The sequence below is a fragment of the Hypanus sabinus genome, chromosome 4, assembly GCF_030144855.1.
Source record: "Hypanus sabinus isolate sHypSab1 chromosome 4, sHypSab1.hap1, whole genome shotgun sequence".
Classification (NCBI taxonomy): domain Eukaryota; kingdom Metazoa; phylum Chordata; class Chondrichthyes; order Myliobatiformes; family Dasyatidae; genus Hypanus; species Hypanus sabinus.
Window position 1 is genome coordinate 125169384 of NC_082709.1, and position 20547 is coordinate 125189930.

The 20547-nt window shown below is 35.3% G+C and overlaps 1 protein-coding gene across 1 annotated transcript in view; it reads right to left on the minus strand.

Annotated features, from left to right (window-relative positions):
* ltn1 (listerin E3 ubiquitin protein ligase 1) overlaps positions 1 to 20547 on the minus strand; it is a 119125-nt gene that overhangs the window by 37590 nt on the left and 60988 nt on the right. Inside the window, exons 14-21 of the mRNA XM_059968094.1 lie at positions 19761 to 19911; positions 16591 to 16744; positions 16131 to 16332; positions 14392 to 14545; positions 12526 to 12633; positions 5006 to 5148; positions 1368 to 1518; positions 21 to 165 (exon numbers count right to left, since the gene is read on the minus strand). Of these exons, the coding sequence (XP_059824077.1) occupies positions 21 to 165; positions 1368 to 1518; positions 5006 to 5148; positions 12526 to 12633; positions 14392 to 14545; positions 16131 to 16332; positions 16591 to 16744; positions 19761 to 19911 (1208 nt within the window). The remainder of the gene's footprint in view (positions 1 to 20; positions 166 to 1367; positions 1519 to 5005; positions 5149 to 12525; positions 12634 to 14391; positions 14546 to 16130; positions 16333 to 16590; positions 16745 to 19760; positions 19912 to 20547) is intronic.

Below are 20547 nucleotides of genomic sequence, written 5' to 3' on the forward strand. Positions count from 1 at the left end.
TTCCCTATTTTACACCTCACCTCCAACCACATCAAAGTGGAACACATGATGAAATCCCACTGTTCACTCGTTAGTAAAGTTGGTAAATATTTGATCAGCAGTCTCAGAAAGCGTATAATTTCCACATTGATTCCAAGCAAATGAGGTCCTGGATTTTTTAAAGTGCTAGAGAGAAAGCAGAGATATTTAAAAATATTAAAATTATATATTAATCTACCTAAACTACAGAATCAAAGCACCATCATACATTTTAAAGAAATAAGATCAAGCTTTCATTTAAATAGTGATAGCCATACACTGAGTTATTAGGTATAAATAAAATGATAATTGTACAAAAACTTGCAACATTTTAAATTTAATTTTATAAATATTTCCACCACTTCTTGCAGAATTCTTTAAGTTAGAGGGCAGAGTCTATCCATGAGAAACTAAAATTAACAGGCATGAAGTATGCAACGGGAATCTTCGGCTGTTTAAAGTTCCTTCAGTGATATTTTAGGAAGACAGTGAAACAAATAGAATAAAATTTAAAACAGAAAATTTTACATTTTCAAATCTTCACATGAAACCTCAGAAATTTCTGTGACAATAAACTGAGGAAATATATAGGCCAAACAGCCATTAATTTGCTTTGGATTTCTCAAAGGCTCACTCCTTGCAGGTATTAGTCACAACACTATACTGCTTTTTTTTTGTGCTTTCAAGTAACAATAATAGACTCTGGCATTTTGAAGGGATGAATGCTTACTTTGATACTGTAAGTGTAGCTTTTTTGGTCTTACATTTTGTGCTATTATATATATATAACTTAAAATTCTGACTTACATGATTTATATACAATTATAATCTCAAATGTAAATCAAACACAATATTACCTTGGCTGAAGGTGCTACAGTATTATATGGCTGAGAAACTAAAACACTGTCCTGTCAGCTGTCTCATGTGGTTAATACAGATTTGAGAGGGAGTACTAAATGTCCTCAGTCTTCCTCAACCAAATTCACCATAAGGACTCAATAAAATCTTTCACTGCTTAACGTTATCCCAAAGTGCCTTTCAGCTAATTAAGTACTTTTAAGTATTTGCAGTTGTCAAGTAAGAAGATGCTGCATTTTCCACTATACCAGTCACAGTACATCAACGGCAATCTAATATCGCTTAATAACAAGTTCACCAACTATTTTGTTACTAATGAAAATCAATTAACACACATATAACATACCATTTTTAATGCTGTTCAAATTGTGTCAAATTATTAGCTATATCCAAAATATTATACAAATTTTACCACTAGCCACAACAGATAACCAGTTCTGTCTTCAACTAAAAACAAATAAACAGTAAAAACTTAAAAAAATTCATCTTACCAGTCAAACAAATATATCTGTTCATCAAGGTTTCTCCATCCCATGATTATATTTAACACATCCATAAACAGATGATCATGTACAACATGATCTCCCTCATTGACTCCTTTCTTTAAGTAGCTATTTAAAATGGCGAGGCTTCCAAACCCTCCTATGAAGAGAATTAAAGCAAAATACATTTTATACTGGTGATTATCAAGCTACAGATAGATACACGTTCAGAATAATTTTACAAAGAAATTATTTTAAGTTGCCAGGGGAAAACAAACATTAAGATTCCAGGGATAAGAGATTTCAGCAAATAGATTAGCCTAGTGCAAAGGCAGCACATAGAGGTTGTGTAGATCTTTACTGGTTTTAGAAAGGGTAGACAGAAGAAAGATAGTCTCATTCTTGGCAAGAATACAGAATTAAAATTCACCTCTTTTTCAGGTCAAACCATTTCAAAAAGGACTGATAGTTATAATTTATAAATGGTTATTGAATTTGCATATGTTATCTAATGATAAAATTAAAGCTGCGTGGGAATTGAGTTTCAAAAATCACTTCCAGATAACCAATGGGATAAAATTTTTCATTTGGAAAATACTTCTTCTATTTGTGCCCGTCATTCCTTGATACAGTTCAAGGTAGTGCATTGGGCGCATATGTCAGAGGACAGATTAGCCCGTATTTTTTCTAATATTCATCCTATTTGTGACAGATGTAATATTGAGATGGCTACTTTAACACACATATTCTGGTCTTGTATCAAGTTAGATAATTTTTGGAAAGAAGTCTTTAAAACTTTATCAAAGGTTCTGAATTTGGATCTACAACTGAATTTACTTACAGCAATTTTTGGCATCATTCCATCGGAAGGAGGAGATAACCTGCTTCCACTCAATAGATGATAGCTTTTAGAACTTTATTGGCTAGGAGAGCCATTTAGCTTAAATGGAAGGACTCTAATCCACCTACTGTTATTTATTGGCTTACCTCCATTGTGTCCTGTTTAAGTGTTGAGAAAATAAGAAATCGGACATTTGATACATCCTCTAAATTTGAGGAAACTTGGCCAACTTTTATTCAATATTTTCATATGCTCTGACATTTGGCCCTTCCAGTTACCTTTCTGAAGTTTTGGATTTGATCAGAAAGTTTTTCCTTGTTTTTTTATTGCTTTCACTCTCAGTTCTTTTTTCTCTTTTTTTTTGGTTGTTTTTTGTGTTGTGGGTTTTTTCCCTGTACATTTTTCTTTTTATGGCTAGGAGGAGAATCAATTATTTTTTTCTTTATTATATACTATTAGATTAATACTATGTTTGATCTTGATAATGTTTATTTTTCCTTTTATCCAAACTGTTATTGATATAGATATTTGTGATAATTCTCCTCTTGTCTATATATATATATATGTACAATTTTATTTAACTAATAAAAAGATTGAGAAGGAAAGAAAGAATTAAAATTCAGGGGAGAAGATGCACGAGATCTGAGGAATTTTTTGTATTCTAATACCAATTGGCATCTGGAATTTGCTACCTATAAAGATGGAGGTAAAAGTATTAAAGCAGAACCTTCAAAAAGAAACTGGATAGAGATTTGAAAACAACAATTTGTAAGATAGAGGAATGGAACTGAAGCTCCAATCCTCCTCTTTGATTGTTTGCATCACAGCTTGGCATGGCATTTCTAACACAGGAACACAAAAGGCTGCAGAAAGTAGTGCACAAAGCTGAGTCCATCACGGGCATTATTTTCCCCACCTTGACAGCATCTACAGGAAGCCGTGCCACAAGGAGATATTTATCATGAACGATCCCCACCATCTGGGTTATGCCCTCTTCTCACTGTTACCATTTAACCAGGAATTACAGAAGCCTCAAGTCCCACATCACCAGATACAGGAACATCAAACACCATCAGGTTCATCATGCGCCTGCACAACCTCAACCCAACCTTAGCAATGGAGCACTATGGACCTCCTGCACTACCATCGACTCGTCTTTAATTGTGCCTTGATTTTTTTCTTGCACTATCTTGCTTTTGTAGTCAATTTTCCCCCACGGTATGACAATAATTTTATGTATCCGTTATATCTAATGTATATTCGGTGCGTTGCCTGCGTCCGTGCTGATTCAAGTTTGACATTGTATCTGTACTTGAGCACATGACAATAAACTTGACTTGTTCTAGTAGGAACCTCCATACACATAATGGGCTCAGATTTCTCCCTCTGCCATAACAATTTTATTATTTTGTTTCATAGACAGAAGTGATAAATTTTTGAAAAGCATACCATGATATAATCAGAACTGAGAGGAATATGATGAATACTCACAGTATGGTAACATGCATAAAGATTAAACAAAATGAGACTACAGATTTATGGAGGAACATCAAAAATGTTTTCATGATATTTTAGAAAAATCATTGGAAAGCTCCATTAAGAGTATCGAGGAATATATTTTGTGGCCATTAGAGAGAAATAGCAGAATGTGCAGTTGTGCTTAATTATCTATGCTCAATATTAAAAGTAACCTACATAACTTTAAATGTAAACACTGTATCTGGCACAATTATTAATTAAATTCCTCATAGTCATTTACATGGTGATTTTACTACTTCTAGAAATGTTACTGCCAGCTATTAATGAAAGTGGTATGAACACTGAATTAGGAGCATAATCAATGAGCTGGTTCTGCAGCATGCTGCAATATGTGAATTTCAAGACATGGGAATACATATAGGGGAGCAATACAAAGCAAATTTGCTCCACTCATACATTACAGCTAGAAGCAAGAATTGGTGTGTGCACCTGTTAATCAATCTGATTTGGGAACCAACAGAAGACACAGAAAGAGCCTGGCTCGATTTAGCAGGAATGACATGCTTGTCATCTATATAAATGTGCTAGAATGTTCCAAGCTGAAATATCAGTGCCTGGACCCCTATTGTTCACTGGCTCTATCAATGACTTGGATACTGGAAATTCATCAAAACAAATGAATAATGTTAACACAAAATGCTGGTGGAACACAGCAGGCCAGGCAGCATCTATAGGAAGAAGCGCTGTCGATGCTGCCTGGCCTGCTGTGTTCCACCAGCATTTTGTGTGTGCTGTTGTTTGAATTTCCAGCATCTGCAGATTTCCTTGTGTTTGCTGAATAATGTTAAACTGTGTGGGACATTCAAAACAAGGAAGGCTGAGCAAAACACAAGATAAACATCAGCAGGATTTGCAGAAACAGCATGTAAATGCAAATTAATTCCAGTTTAAATAAGTGCAATGTAGTGTACTTTAGTTGTAGGAAATAACAAGGCTACCATAAAATCCCATGAAGAAGTAAGAGTCCAAATAGATAGATTGTGTCGATGTTTACAAAATATTCAAACAGCGATACCTATATCAACATAAGCTTCTAAAAAAAAAGCATGGAAGTCATATGTAAAAGAACAAAACTCAAAACCAGAGATGAACTCAGATACTATGCAAATCCATGTGATCACGGAGAGAACTGAAGGATGGAATCAAAGCCAGGTGCTTAGAAATTTGAGGCGGTAGGACTAACTACTGTTCCACCATGATGACTCACCCCCCCCACCCCGCAATAATGCTTACTATAACATTTAAATGAATAAAACAAAACACTGACCATCAATATCTGTAATATCTGAAGCTGTGCTTGAAACAAGTTTTGCAATGCATTGGAACAAAATAAGATCTTTATCTTCCTGAAGAACGTGCGGAATAATATTCTGAATAGTGTGCAGGCTTGCTTCAGTCAAAGGGAAAAATCTGGAATGGAAAATTTAGACATTTTATAAAGACTGCAGACTGCAAGTTAAACCAGATACCCACAGAATTACTGACCCCCAAGAGAGACACTGTAGGTCTCTTAAGTAAAGAAGTAAGTGTGATTAGAGACTATAATTCATCTTCCAGCACAAATATTCCAACAAGGCAGGATCTTTGCCTTCACTTCCAACACAGTTATAATTTTCTTTCTTTTTCCAAGATTTTAATTGTTTCATATACACAAATACAGAATTCATAAGGATGCAGGTGTCCTCCGCTTTACAAATGTTTGCTTTACGCCACTTTGCTTTTACAAAGAGGATTTTCACTTTTAAGAAAATTTTTCCCATTTAAATAAATGGTTTTTCGCTTTTTGCCATTTCGGCTTAAGAAAAGTTTCACAGGAACACTCTACCTTTGTAAAGTGGGGGGGAAGGGGAAGGAGACACCTGTACATTATAAATCAAGTAAGCACAAAATGCACTATATATAAATCAAACTGATACAATCACAGTATCCCATATTGATGATCAATCAAATAAAATAAATTGAATGATTAAATACAATAGTACGGTTAATTATACTATTTAAAAAGTCTACACCTCCTACCAAGACAAAGTTGGTTGGTAAAAAAAAAAGAGAAAAAAAAAGAGTACTTTACCATATAGTATTTTATAATAATAGCCCAGGTCTAAATTTTAATAACAATTCAATTATTTTTAAAATAGTTCAAAAAGGGTCCCAATAGTGTATGAAAATCTTGGTTATAATTTTAAAACAGTGTTCAAAGTGGTCCATCCCCAGGAAGGAGTGCACACCTGTAAACCATAACTGTACTGAAGATGCATCAGAAACAGCCATAGAATCAAAAGGACAGAAGTGCCCTTAAAGACTTGAACAATGAAGCCCTCTAAATGAAGTGAAGGCACAGTTTATGTACTGGGATCCCACATGTTCTGTTTTGCCGTAGGTGGAATACCAACTTTTCATCGGCAACACCAGGAATCAAATTTGTAAGATACATGGGCAATGCTAAATTTCTCATCCCACCGCACTCAGCAAATACTGAAAGAACGGGCAACAACAGAAAATCGAACTAAAATCTTGAAACTCTATAAATATGCCCACTGTGGATGTACCATTATCATATGTAGAAAAATGACTCAAAGCAGCTCACCATCATCATCTTTAGAGCAATTAAGGTTTATTTTATTCCCTTTTTATGGTGTTGCAAAGAGGATAAGAGATGAGGATAAGAGATTAGGATTAAAAATTAAGAAGGCCCAAACAATCATTTATCTTTGTTCTTTATCATACTCCTTTCGTTCTTTATTGGTGGTGATGGATTTTGGTGTTTAAATCCAAGGTTCTTTTGGAAATCAGGAATGGGGCATAAAACTTAATAATCGTTTTATTAAGAGTTGACAAAACAGTAGAAATAGGAGCAGAAGGCTTACTGACAAGAGACTAAAAAGATTAAGATGGCACTGCTTTGTGTTTAGCTATTTTATGCACAGAGGTAAGAAAGAATTCCATTCTAATCGAAAGACAAAAATTAACCAGTCAGAAAGTACTTAGTCAACATCACAGTAAAAATTAACCAGTGAGACTTAATGCAGAACAAAGCTTTCAAGCTTTCCTCAATTATACTTTGTATAGCCACTAGTATATTAAACCTATGTACATAAAGACTACTTAAAATGTAAACAGATATTGTTAAACTGCAAAGAAAATGACAATTAAAAAGTCTAACCAAGAATTAAACAATCAGATACAACAATCCCTCCCACTCCTTGATTCTAAATTCTAAATGTAGAATCATTACATCTGAAAATTCAGAAGCAGAAAAACTTGTGATATCTATGTTACGTACAAAGTAATTTTTTGAAAACTACTTAGGTTATGAAATATCCAAGGGTATATATACTTCAAAGTAAAGGCTGCAGCAACACTTTAATCTCTTACCTCCTTGCAACACCATAAAAAGGGAATAAAACAGATGCAGAACAATCTCCTTCTGAAATGTCTCATTTACTCCTAGACCCAGGAGGTATAGGTAAGGTGTGTCTCACAGCAGGGAGAACATACCCTAAATAACAAGTTCCATGGAAGAGAAGTGTTGGCTCCATTTCTGCAAATAAACTATGTAGTGTTCTATGAACTTTGACTATTTATTACTTGACAGGAGCTTTGTAATACTTCTGATCATCAATAATACAAGTATTTCAACTGGCACATTATGAGTAGGGAAAATTGGCAAAAATATACAGTAACAATAACAAATGATATTAGAAAAAAACTTCATAATCTCCAGTATTTGTCGATTGCTTGAAGTTTCCTGGCTGGTTTGTGATTTGCTCACTGCAGCCCAGCAGCTCAGATACTGTGTACCAGCACACTAACCACAGTGCTTATTGTTTGTATCAGATACCACTCTAGCTTGCTTGCAGTGGCTGGTGCTCTTATTTTTACCTTCTAATTTCACCGCTCAGTTGGTAATTACCAGTACTTGATAAGGACTTTCCCATCAAGCTCCTTATACAATTTTTAATCAGTACCCACTCGTCAGGCATCAGGGTGTGTGCTCCTCCTGTTGATTCTTCCCCAATGGCAGAAATCTGTTCAGATGCAGACTGGACAGCTTGGGTTGATTTCATACAATAGTTAACTAAACTGTCTACCATAACATGTATATCAGCTTCTCTGAGATCGAGGACTCCTGGCAGTGACATAGTACATCCTGTTACCACCTCAAATAGACATTTTCTTGTTTGGGATTGCTCTGATGCTACACAAGACCATATGAAGAGCTGTAGACCATGGAATGCCTTCCTCATGGTACTTAGTCAGTTGTTGTTTGCTGGTTTCACTCATTCGTTTGACGCTGGGTGACGTGGACAATAAAAAGACCATTCGATGTTCATCAGTTGACATTATTCCTGACAAACACTCCCAGTGAAATGTGTTCCTTGGTCAGAATGAATCCCCTTCTGGGAAAATAGTCCTTGATCACAGCTTTTGCTGTGTAGGTGGCGATGGCGGCTTTCTTTACTGGAATAACTTTCACCCAACCTGAAAGCTCTTCCACTATTACCAGTATGTCTGAGTATTGTTGACACTGGCAAAGAAATGTAGTCTACTTGTAAGGGTAAAAATAGATCAGATAGGGCAGGAGCACTTAATTATGGTAGCTTTTCCACTGCTCCAGGATTTATTTTGTGTATTGTCATGCATCTTCCAAATGTTTGTCGAGCTTGTGCCCTAAACTCTGGAATAAACTACCATTGGGAGAATCTGTCGATCACATTTTGTACTCCAATGTGTCCTAGAGAGTGTATTTGCTGTGCCAGATAAGGAAACAATTTAGTTGGGACTACCAGTCTATGACTATTGACATATTTCCATTCACTGTTTAACTTCCCACCATTCTTCATTCACAACCACTTTTTCTGTGGGGAGCACTGAGCTTACATTTCTTGAAGATCTTGTACGTTTGTCTGTGAAATAGAGTTTAAATTAGTTCCCATAATTGCAGTTGTCCATATACAGTTCCATAATTCCACTATATATGTTCTTGGTATATCTTTTATTCCTTCCCATGCTGCCTTTTTGCAATTTCATCTGTGAATGCATTTCCACAGCTTTCCATTGTATTCATTCTGGAGTACATTTTAATAGAGCAGCTTATGATGGCAGTTGTATAACATCCTAAAATTCTTGTACTAGTTGGCCATTCTTGATTGGAGTTGTATAGCCATAAGAACTCCTCTTCATCTCCATTAGTTTCCAAAATCACGAACACCTCCAAAAGCATATAGAGAATCAGTGTATAAACTAGCTGATCTTCCTTCTGCCAACCTACAGGCTTCAATTTGAGCTTCCAATCCCACCTGTGGCTTGGAGGTACCAGGAACCATGCTTCCTGATGCAAGCATTTCAGTTACAGAAATAACTATTCAAATTCCTCTCTTGTTCATTGAGGGTCCATCAGTGCACAGAACCAGATCTCCGGCAGAGTAATAACCAACAGGATGCTGTCAGTCTCCATGTTCTTGAGCATGACTACGATCATAGGTTACTCATTGACATACAGGGTAAATAGTCTACCTGTATCCGGGATTCTTAATGCAGATGCAGTGCACAATGTCACCTTTAAATTCTGAAATGCTTTCACTTGCTGTTCATTAAGAGTCACGGGGTCACCTGAGCACTTAGTCCTTTAGCAGATTGTTGAGTGGTTCAGAAAGTGTTGATGGATCTGCCAGTAGCTGGTCAATACATTGATTGACAACGGTTTCATTTTCAGTCCTGTGTCTTCACACAGTTGGCCTCTAATGGAGTAAGCTGTAACGTAGCTGTCATTCTTATTGTTTCATCATTGTCATCCCCACTTGAGTCACTAGGGACTGCAGTAAAATCCACGTTATGTCCATCCTGTAATTCTTCGGAGTTCAGGTAGTATCACTGTCTCAGAGGGCTGTCCTTTGTGAGATGTAATTCCTCTGGCTGAGCTTCAGAATCAGTTGTTTCCCAGGGTGAAGTGCCAGCAGTAGCGTCACTGGCAAGACTGCCCACCGGAAGTCGCAGCTGTGCTTTTCCATTTTGCCTTGAAACTCTGTACAATGCACACTGATTGAATTATGGCATTTCTTTTTTGCTCATTCAGTTAATTAAAAGATTTGCTATTCATAGTTCTTATCCTTATCATGCTGTATTTATAGTTTATCTCAAGTTTTGCATTTCTTTCGATTGCTAAGACTTTAATGAGACAAGTGAAGTCTTTCAATTGCTCACACATTTGATTAAATTGACTAGATGGTCTTATTACTTAAAAAGTAACAGCCATTTCCTTGCCATCAGGCATTTGCTGGATTTTACCTTAACATTGTTGGTATTTTTCTTCCGGACTTTTTCATTCATTATATCAAACTGACGTGTTTTATTCAGATAAGACCTCCTAGCAATGTGCACGACTTTGGCTAGTGTTTTGATTCAATCTTAATTTTTATGTATTTTTATCACTTTGACTGAAATCTCTAAATATTAATAACCAAACACCAAATTGATTGCTTCAGCAAACAAATAGATCACAATTACATAGGATTTATCCAACAACCATAAATCGATCTAGCAAGCAAGTACATTGTCAAACCACTATTTTCACCAGGTACCAAAACAGATCGCTGTGCGACCAAAATAGATCATACCCAAATAAGTTAAGAACAAATAGATTGCAACTAACTTTTTCCAAACAGAAATGCAGCTGTCTTTAATCCTCATTTTCATCCAATATTCAAAGTCAGAGCTTTTCTCTCAGATAGCAGAGGAATAGAGGAAGTTCTTATCCTTTTTGGTGCATGCTAAAGATTCACTCTTTTGTCTTCGAGTGAAACAAATCCTGAACTTGGTAATATCCTGCTGACTATGCCACTTAATGCATTTTGCTGTTTAATAGGCAATAGACAATAGGTGCAGAAGTAGACCATTCGGCCCTTCAAGCCTGCACCGCCATTCTGAGATCATGGCTGATCATCTACTATCAATACCCGGTTCCTGCCCTGTCCCCATATCCCTTGATTCCCCTATCCATAAGATACTTATCTAGCTCCTTCTTGAAAGCATCCAGAGAATTGGCCTCTACTACCTTCCGAGGCAGTGCATTCCAACCCCCACAACTCTCTTGGAGAAGAAGTTTTTCCTTAACTCTGTCCTAAATGACCTACCCCTAATTCTCAAACCATGCCCTCTGGTACTGGACTCTCCGAGCATCTGGAACATATTTCCTGCCTCTATCTTGTCCAATCCCTTAATAATCTTATATGTTGCAATTAGATCCCCTCTCAATCTCCTTAATTCCAGCGTGTACAAGCCCAGTCTCTCTAACCTCTCTGCGTAAGACAGTCCAGACATCCCAGGAATTAACCTCGTGAATCTACGCTGCACTTCCTCTACAGCCAGGATGTCCTTCCTTAACCCTGGAGACCAAAACTGTACACAATACTCCAGGTGTGGTCTCACCAGGGCCCTGTACAAATGCAAAAGGATTTCCTTGCTCTTGTACTCAATTCCCTTTGTAATAAAGGCTAACATTCCATTAGCCTTCTTCACTGCCTGCTGCACTTGCTCATTCACCTTCAGTGACTGATGAACAAGGACTCCTAGATCTCTTTGTATTTCTCCCTTACCCAACTCTACACTGTTCAGATAATAATCTGCCTTCCTGTTCTTACTCCCAAAGTGGATAACCTCACACTTATTCACATTAAACGTCATCTCCAAAGTTTTTTTTAGGTCAGGAATGAGACATAAAACTTGTTGCTTCACAATCGTTTTATTAACAGTTGACAGAACAGTAGAAATAGGAGCAGAAGCCAGTAACAGAAGGCTTACAGACAAAAGACTAAGAAGATTAAGATTAAGATGGTGCTGCTTTGTGTTTTGTTATTTTATACTCAGATAAGGAATTCCATTTTAATTTGTAGATAAAAATTAACTGGTTAGAAAGTACTTGATCAATACTGCAGTAAAAATTAACCAATGAGAAAACACTTACTCATTTATTGCAGATCACAGCTTCTGGAATTATACTTTGTTTAAGCAGTAGAAGCACATTAAACTGTTAAATGCATAAAGACTACTCAAAATATAAGCAGCTAATTAATTGTTAAACTGCAAAGAAAATTACAATTAAAAAGTCTAATCCGCGAATTAAACAATCGGATCCAACACTAACCAGACAGGAACGTTGCATAGAATTCTGTGCCAAATGAGTGAGTAAGCAAAATCAATAGCAATACATTAGTGTGACAATAATAGCATACTGGAAGATGGCTTAATATGTAAGTGATTACTGGAACTAACTGTTACAGTCACAAGAAATCCTGCACTCAAAACTTTTAAGAAAGTAAAGCTGTTTAAAGAGTAATCAAGTCTGACAAATTCCTTATACAATAAGTATATCCTCAAAAATGTGCTGTTGACTCTGAATTTATTTTGAGATAACTTTGAGAGTTTAATAAGGCAGTTTCTCCAAAAGTGAATGTGGATTACCAGACATATCACTCTATCTGTACAAAGCAGCATATCTGCCATAAGCAAACACACTTAAAACTTACTTATATTCAGTGAATTGTTTAAGGTATATTTGAATCCAAATATATCTTTTAGATTTTAAAAAAAGCCAATACGGTCACTCTGTCAAGATGGCAAAGTGGCAGCAGTGACGAAGATTGAGTTGCAATGAAGATTACGGGGAGAAGGTGGGAGAATGGGGTTGAGAGGGAAAATAAACTAGTCTATTTCTGTTCCTATGTGTTATGGTCAACAATGCAATTACCCTTAGCCTTTAATTGACAAGAGTTCATGAATAATACTTACCTATCCACTGTAACATAGAGTTGTTTCAAATTATAACCGCTATTAGACTTGTTTTCAGCAATATATGGAGAGGTGGTTAAAGCCCAGAGCAATCCACTTTCTAATGACCTGTTTGCAAAAAAAAAAAGTGCTTATAGATCTGTTAACAGCATTGTGGAACAGCAGATACAAGAAATTTAGTTCAATAAATGGTGAAAAAGACTTCAGGACAAAATCATAATCAGGTTTCTTATCACTGTCTTATATGATGTGTGAAATCTGTTGTTCTGAGGCAGCAGTACAGAGCAAATGGTCCAAACAGTTCATGGACAGTTCAGAAACCTGATAGCTATTTCTGCTTCATTGTTCCTTTATATACCATTTACAATGTAAAACCTTAATTTCCTTTATTGATCAAATATATGCAAGAACTAAAAAAAAATTAGTATGAAGTAGGAATCTCATTTATTAAGAGTTTTACGCTGATTCCACTCACTTTAATTCATTTCATTTCAGATGTGATAATTTCATTCTACAAAATCAATCTTTTATTAAATTATTCTGGACATTAATATTACACTATCACCTATTTTCTATAAGGTCACATTAACGCGCACAAGCTATTGATTTTAAACAAAAAACTCAGTCTCTGACCTGCTCTTATGGCTACAGTATATGTGCAGCTAGTTCAGTTTCTCGTCAAAGGTAAACTCGAAACTGCTGACATTAAAAGACCTGTTGATGGCAATGTCTTGAACATTGAGATTAGTTGGTTGTTCTGTCTCGATGGAGGCAATCGTTCCTAGCACACTTGAGGCATAAATGTTTCTAGCCACTTACTAGCCTGTGTATTTGCTGGGAACTGTTTTATGTATTTTAATTTGCTAGGGAATGGAATTTAACATCGTGCAAGCATATCCAAGCATCATCTCTTCTAACCTTTTGGAAGCTGATAGGCAGCTTCAGGTAGTTGGTCCTGAGGCATTTCTGCAGTATGTCCTGGTGCTGGGCTTAATGACTGCCAATACCAACTACATCTTCCTGTGTGAAAGCTACGATTCCAAATTTTCAAAGCTCAAAGTACATTTATGAAAATTTGTATATACTTTATTCAACCTTGAGATTTGTTTTCTTACAGTCAGCTGCAAAACAAAGAAACCCAATAGAATCCATTGGAAAAAAGACCCACTTAAAAAACAGAATATTGCACCCTATCATTTCAGTTCTACCAAGGCTCCTGGATTCCACACTCAGTCACATGATAGTATTGGTATTTTGTTGTTAGTATAAATTAAAAGAACTTAGTATCACTTTTTCCTCTAGAATTCAGCTCTTGGCCCATGTTTGAACAAAGTTCCGATGAGGCCTGTAGCCAAGCAGCCCTGGTAAAACCCATATGAGAATTGCGTTATGTATTTTCTGTAGGTAGTTCCACAGAAATACCTGTCTGTGATATTCTCCATGAGCGTTGCAGACAAAGGGCCAAAATATTGTTAAGAATTCCTACCACCCATCCCACAATCTCTTTGACCTATTAACTTTGGGAAGAAGGTACAAAAGCATCAGGACAAGGATGGCCAGACTGGGTAACAGCTTCTTCCCTCAGGCTGTGAGACTAATGAATACCCTGCCACGACCAAGGTCTCGTCACTAGGACAGCGAGCTGCTTACTGGACTGTTCACCTGTACTGCACTTTACTAAATACATCTTGAATTTATTTTATTAACTTATTTACAGTATAATATTTTGTTTTATATAGTGTGTGTGATATATGTTGCGTAGGTACACTGTGGTCTGGAGTAACTTTGTTTTGTTTGGTTGTATATATTTAAAATCAGATGACATTAAACCTGAACTTGAACAAGTCATAAAATTCATCTTAGTACCTGGTAAAAAGAGTTTCACATGTTGTGCTACAGGCTTTCTTCAGTCTTTGGATAATGTCAAAGTGAAGTAGTAATTCATGGTATTTAGAAATCGTTGGACAAAAGTCTTTCATTTCTTCAGACCACTGCACAGCGTAGAACATTTCTGCAGCAACTACCAAAATCATAAACAAGTTGGAACATTTTTCAATGTATTTTTATGCAAAATAGACAGGCCACAGATTTTTCAATTTTAACAAAAGGTTTTACATCACTGTTATAAGTGTTATAATAATAATTAGGAAATAAACTAAAATCAGATCAGACTCATCACACTAAGTTACAAGTCAAATGGCACCTAGTATAAAAACATACATAAATGCTATCCATTCATATTACATCTACTCACTCCCAATAAATAATTTTGCAGCAAATAATTTATAGTGCTAGAAATCAGAAAGTTTAGAACAAAGGAGACCATCTAGTCCCACATAACTATGACCATTGAGAAAGAACTACCTAACTTAATCCCACTTTTCTGATGGAAGATCTGTAGCCTAGTATATCAAAGCTCTTCAAGCACACATCATAACAGTGTTTAAAGGTGATAAGAACTTCCTTCTCTACTCTCCTTCAAATAGAGAATTTCACTTTCTAGTTATTCTCTGGTTGAAGAATATTCTAATTTCTCCATTAATTATTTTACCCCATGCTTTCTGGTTTTTGAACCATTCCATCTCTGCTAAGGGAAATAAGTCTTACTTTAGCTAGGTTATTGATAATTGTATATACTTCAATTAAGTCTCCCTTAGTCATCCCCATTCCCAAACAAAAACAACAATAACCCATCCAATCTCCTTTTTAAAAGGAGTATTTTTTCTAGCCTAAAAACACCTTTGTACATCTTCTCAGTGCAATCCCAACTTTCATCTAATCAGTTACCAGAATTGCATGCAATACTCAAGCTATTAGTGATGTATTTGATTGATTGACTGTTTCTCATAAACGTTTTACACACCATTTGTTCCAAAATTAATACACATCTAGAAATAATAGAAGATGAACCAAAGACAGCATGGATTTACTAAAAATGAGCAGAGGTGATAGGATGAACAAAATTTTTATTTTACTTCCAATATGGCATGTAAACACTTTGGGATTAAATTGAATGAAAAAGTTCTCACTGACAATGCTGCACAAGATGAAATTTATAATGCCGTCTAGTTTAGGAAGACAAAATAAAAATCAAGTTGAATCGTGAGATTTCAGAATGTTGGAATTCCTGTATTGGAATGCTTTCAAATTCTGTTAATAACATTTCATTCAATCGATAAATCAAAATTGGTTTTGACAATACAAAAAATATTAAACTTACTCTTTTAGTAAAGAGATTTCACTGAAACATAGAGATTCGATGTTCCACTAAAAACACTGAAATGTTCATTATAAAGACTGAAAAAGGCTATTCCACTGAGACCATTGACTTTTAAAACAAAGTCCTTTTCCTCTTTAAACAGTACTTTTTTTAATCAGAAAAGTGATTGATTGTAATGAATTGCATCATATATTAAAATGTTACCCATTTTAGTATCGCTCCATAAGTTTTTTAGGTTGCCTTATTGCAAATATCAAGATAATTTCTTAACCTTCTGGACCGTAACTTTTCCATGTGATCGAATTCACTCTAATTAATAAATACATAAGATTTTGATGAATTATCAAAGAACATAACTTTTATTTATACTTATGTACAGACTTACTTTCTGGTATGGATATAATAGTGGAAATTTCCTTCAGTTCAAAAAAAATATTGCTTTCTAATATCTGCAATAGCACGTGGCATAATAAAGTTGTGGCACACAAATGATTTGGTATCTTGTCAGAAGAGTAAATATTAAGCCCAGTGTACAATATATCTGTGTTTAGACTTATTTGTTCTTTCAGCAACACTTTACTCAGCCACTGTAAATAAAGAACACATTAAAGTTTAAGGCTTTTAGCATTAAAATTTTAGATATCATAAGAAATATACCTAAAGTTGTAATTATACATTACAACTCACAGTCATACAGTTACAGCACACAGACAACATAATTGTTTGTTCTTGGTTAAAGCTACATTTTCAATTGATAAAATTGTATATAACATTAAAGAATGACCCAAGAAAGCATATGTTAAAAACATGCAAGTTTGTATCTTGGGCTGAAAATTAGATATTACCTGAGATCCAAGTTTCTGCCTCAGATTTTCCCACTCAGAATGGTCTGGAGTCATACACTCAACTAATATTTTGAGATGACTGAGTGACTGAGGTTGAGTTCCTTTCAAAAGTTTATCAAGCAAAGTACGAACACAGGAAAGAAGTACCTGCAGACTTTAAAAGAAAAGAAGTGAAGTTACTGCAGCATATGTCCAGAAACAAATCTAAATAAAAACATTATGAATGTACCGAAACTATGACTTAAAAATAATCTGTAAGTTAACACGAGTCATAAATTTCCAGAATTCTTTGCTCCAGAAAGCAATAGAAGCTAGCTCAATAGAAATACTTAAAGTGAAGCATGATAAAAAGCTATGGGGATCTGACACAAAGGAGACGTTGAGGCCTGGGTAGCCACTCATGATCATAGTGAATGGTGGAGCAGACCTGAGACCTATTCCTGCTCTTCGTTTTGTATGTTGTGATTACAAATAGGAAAGTCATTTTAAATACAAAATAGTAATTTAAAGCAGTCAGTTTATACAGTCCATGGGCATTCTGAAGAAAGAGAATTATATCTTTCATGCAAGTAAACCCATTATGCTAACCCACATGTTCAGTGATTGATATGAATTTGTATATACACTGGTCTTCACAAAAGTAAACAATTTCTGAAATCTACAAAGAAAGATGAGGAACTACAGTAAAGATAATAGAGTTAAAAACAGAATTGCAAAAAATAAGAAACAAAGAAAGAACAGAATGCAGCAGTGAGAGGAGGGATGTAATAAATGATACATAGGATGCAAGAGTTAAGAGTATCAGAAATGTTGCAGAAAAAGAATGGAATGGGGCTGCAGAAGAATGGAATGAGACTGTTAGAGTATTTTAATTTTCATCCTGTGGAACACAAAAGGATGCTGCTGATGGCTTAAATATAAGACGGAACACTAATGGTATTTGCATGAACGATTTAGAGTTTGAAAGAAATGAATACATAAGAGAGTAATGCAGACATTAGAGAAGTTAAATCTAGAGATTAAAATACTGCTTTCAGATTACAGTCAACCATCACAAAGGTGGTCTGGCAGTACAAGGTGGAATGAGGTGCAAAATAGCAAAGATGTGGAGAAGAGAATCATCAGAATCAGTAATGCTCTGTAAAGAGATGAAGATGTATCATCCATTAAAAACTGAAAAATCCTCAAAGAATGCTAAAGGTAGCTCTGTGGTACTTCACTGAGAAGATGGGATTATGGTTGATATCCAGCATCGGGAGAATCTCTTGTGTTTAGGGTTATAGTTGTGTTGCTTATGGAACAAAGAGGAGGATAATCACAAAAGAACATAGCGGTTGCAGCATCAAATGAAGGTAAATTGACCAAGCTATCTAAGTAACAGAAATGGACATGACATCATGGAGTTGGTCATTGAAGATATGAGATTTGTAACTCTGTAAGCATTTCAGAAAATAGACTGAAAAGAATTAAAACGGTTAGGAGGTTATGACATGCTAAGAAACAGACAAATAGTGCAGAGAGATTTAGTGGAAATTAGATCATTCACATTTATAGTTATCAGTGTGGTCTCTGAACAACCAAATAGTGAAAGACAGGGAACAAGGTATACAAAAAGATTACAGAAATAAGTGAATTACGTGGAAATTTTAAATACCCATTATTAATTAAACAGAAAGATGATGGAGAAAGGAAATTAGATTCCTACAAAGTATACAGAACTCCTTTCAAGTAAAGTATGTAAAAGGTCTGAAAAGCCTAATTGCACTAAAATGGGCAATAAACCAGAGCAAATATAGTGTAAGTTGGGGAACATCAAGGAAACAGTAACAATAATATACATACAACTGAAGATGATAGAGAATTACATCGGTTCAATGAAAATCAAGTATACAGTTTAGTGAAAGCAATGCACACAAAATGTTGGAGGAACTGCCGAAAGTTCACAGCCCGAAACGTTGACAGTACTCTTTTCCATAGATGCTGCTTGGCTTGCTGAGCTCCTCCAGCATTTTGTGTGCGTTGCTTGGGTTTCTAACACCTGCAGATTTTCTCGTTTGCAATTTAGTGGAAGGCTTTTTCTAGGGACTGAGATCAAAATTTAGAAAGATGACATGAGTAACAAACAACAATCACTACTTTATATCATCAAATGTATTTACTGTTGTTTAATCTAAAGACCTACACAACCTTATGGATGACTATATCACCAATGATGCAAAAGAAAAACTAAAAATAAAACTTTAAAGATAGTATAGAGACCTAAAGGACTTTAAAGATCAAGGTTGTCAAATCAAAACATAGACATTCTGGAAGGGAAAGAATTAGAAACTCCAGGACTCCAGAGCTAAACCGTTTGTTTAATTCCACTCAGAACTGTCAGAGTGAATGCTATTACTGATCCAATCAACCTCTGCAGTACTTAAACATTAAGCAGTATAAAGTAGAAAATTATATCTGTAAAAAATACATTGATATTTGCCTTTATCTCTCCAACTTATTTAAAAAAATAAATTTAAAGCATTTTTCCTTACAAATTTAGTTGGTCACCGCTTTTTCCACAAGAGATGGGAACTTCCAAAACTTTAATTAATATAGCTTCAATTCAGCTTTCATTTTGTAATGAATTCCTTCTATTCTTCAGGGTCAGCGTATTGCGCCTAATAGTATTTATTGCTCCTTTCACTTGTCTTCATTGATTTACAATATACTGCAATGTTACTAGTGACTAGCTTTTGAAGGCAAATCTCTCAAAATTAATTTCTAGATCACCAAATTACATATTTTTAAATTATATAATAACCCTAACTTATAATGTCTTATGCTAAACACATAAGTTGCAGTTTTGAATAATTTGAACATTAAAAAATGTATTTCTTCATACAACAAAATATTTGCATGCAATAAAGTAATTGTATGGCTAGAGGCAATAATCTTATCATCACACTACAGCTGGACATCTGCACATAATTCACATGAGCATGATTTTATAGACAACTAGAATAATCACAAAAACAACAGTAATGCATTGTTTCACATTAATTTAAAACATAGTGTCTTGATCAAGCATATATAGCTTTACACAAAGGTTAAATGTGATCAGCTGTTTATGGCTTAGATTCTTAAATTAAGTAAATGCAAGTAAAAAGCAATACTGTTTATTTAAAAAATACCTTTTTACATCCACCGTTGATGTTAGCACCTGACTTTTCAACCATGTTGCAGAGCTATGAAAGAAACCACATTTTCTTAAATGTCCTTGTTGATTGATTAATGAAGTTAATCCCAGCAACCAAGTCTGCTCTAGCTTATGCAAAGCAGCATCTACAACAGAAACAAAAAGAATTGTAAATTAATATGTTAAATATTCTTCACTCATTTATGTTTATTCTGAGATTTAGGAACTTTTCTTCTAAAATGATAGCTTACACAAACAAAACAGTCATGACTATACTGGGAATATAGTGGGCCACCCAGAGTTTGGAATAATCATGGCGGAGGTTTTGCTGCTCAAGCTTATTGAATGTGGTCTATTGATCACTAAGTCAAGAATCTAGTAGCTGATGGAGGTTTTGACTCCCAGGTTCTGGAGTTTGGAGATAAATTTGCTTGGTATTATAGTATTGGAGGCTGAGCTATAATCAAAAAACAACAGTCTGACATAGGTGTCTTTACTGTCCAGATGCTCCAGAGACAATGGTAAGGCTATGAAGATGGCATCCACCACAGACATATTTCAGTAGTAGGCGAACTGCATTGGGTCAAGGTTATCAGGAAGGCTGGAATTAATGTGTGTCATGGCCATCCTTTCAAAGCACTTTAGGATGGGAGAAATCAGAGCCATTCGGTGGTCATTGTTAAGGCACATTATTTTGTTTTTCTTAGGTACAAGAACAAACTGAAGCAGGAGAGGTTTAAAATATCTGCAAATAAGCCCATCAGCTGCTCTGCACATGACCG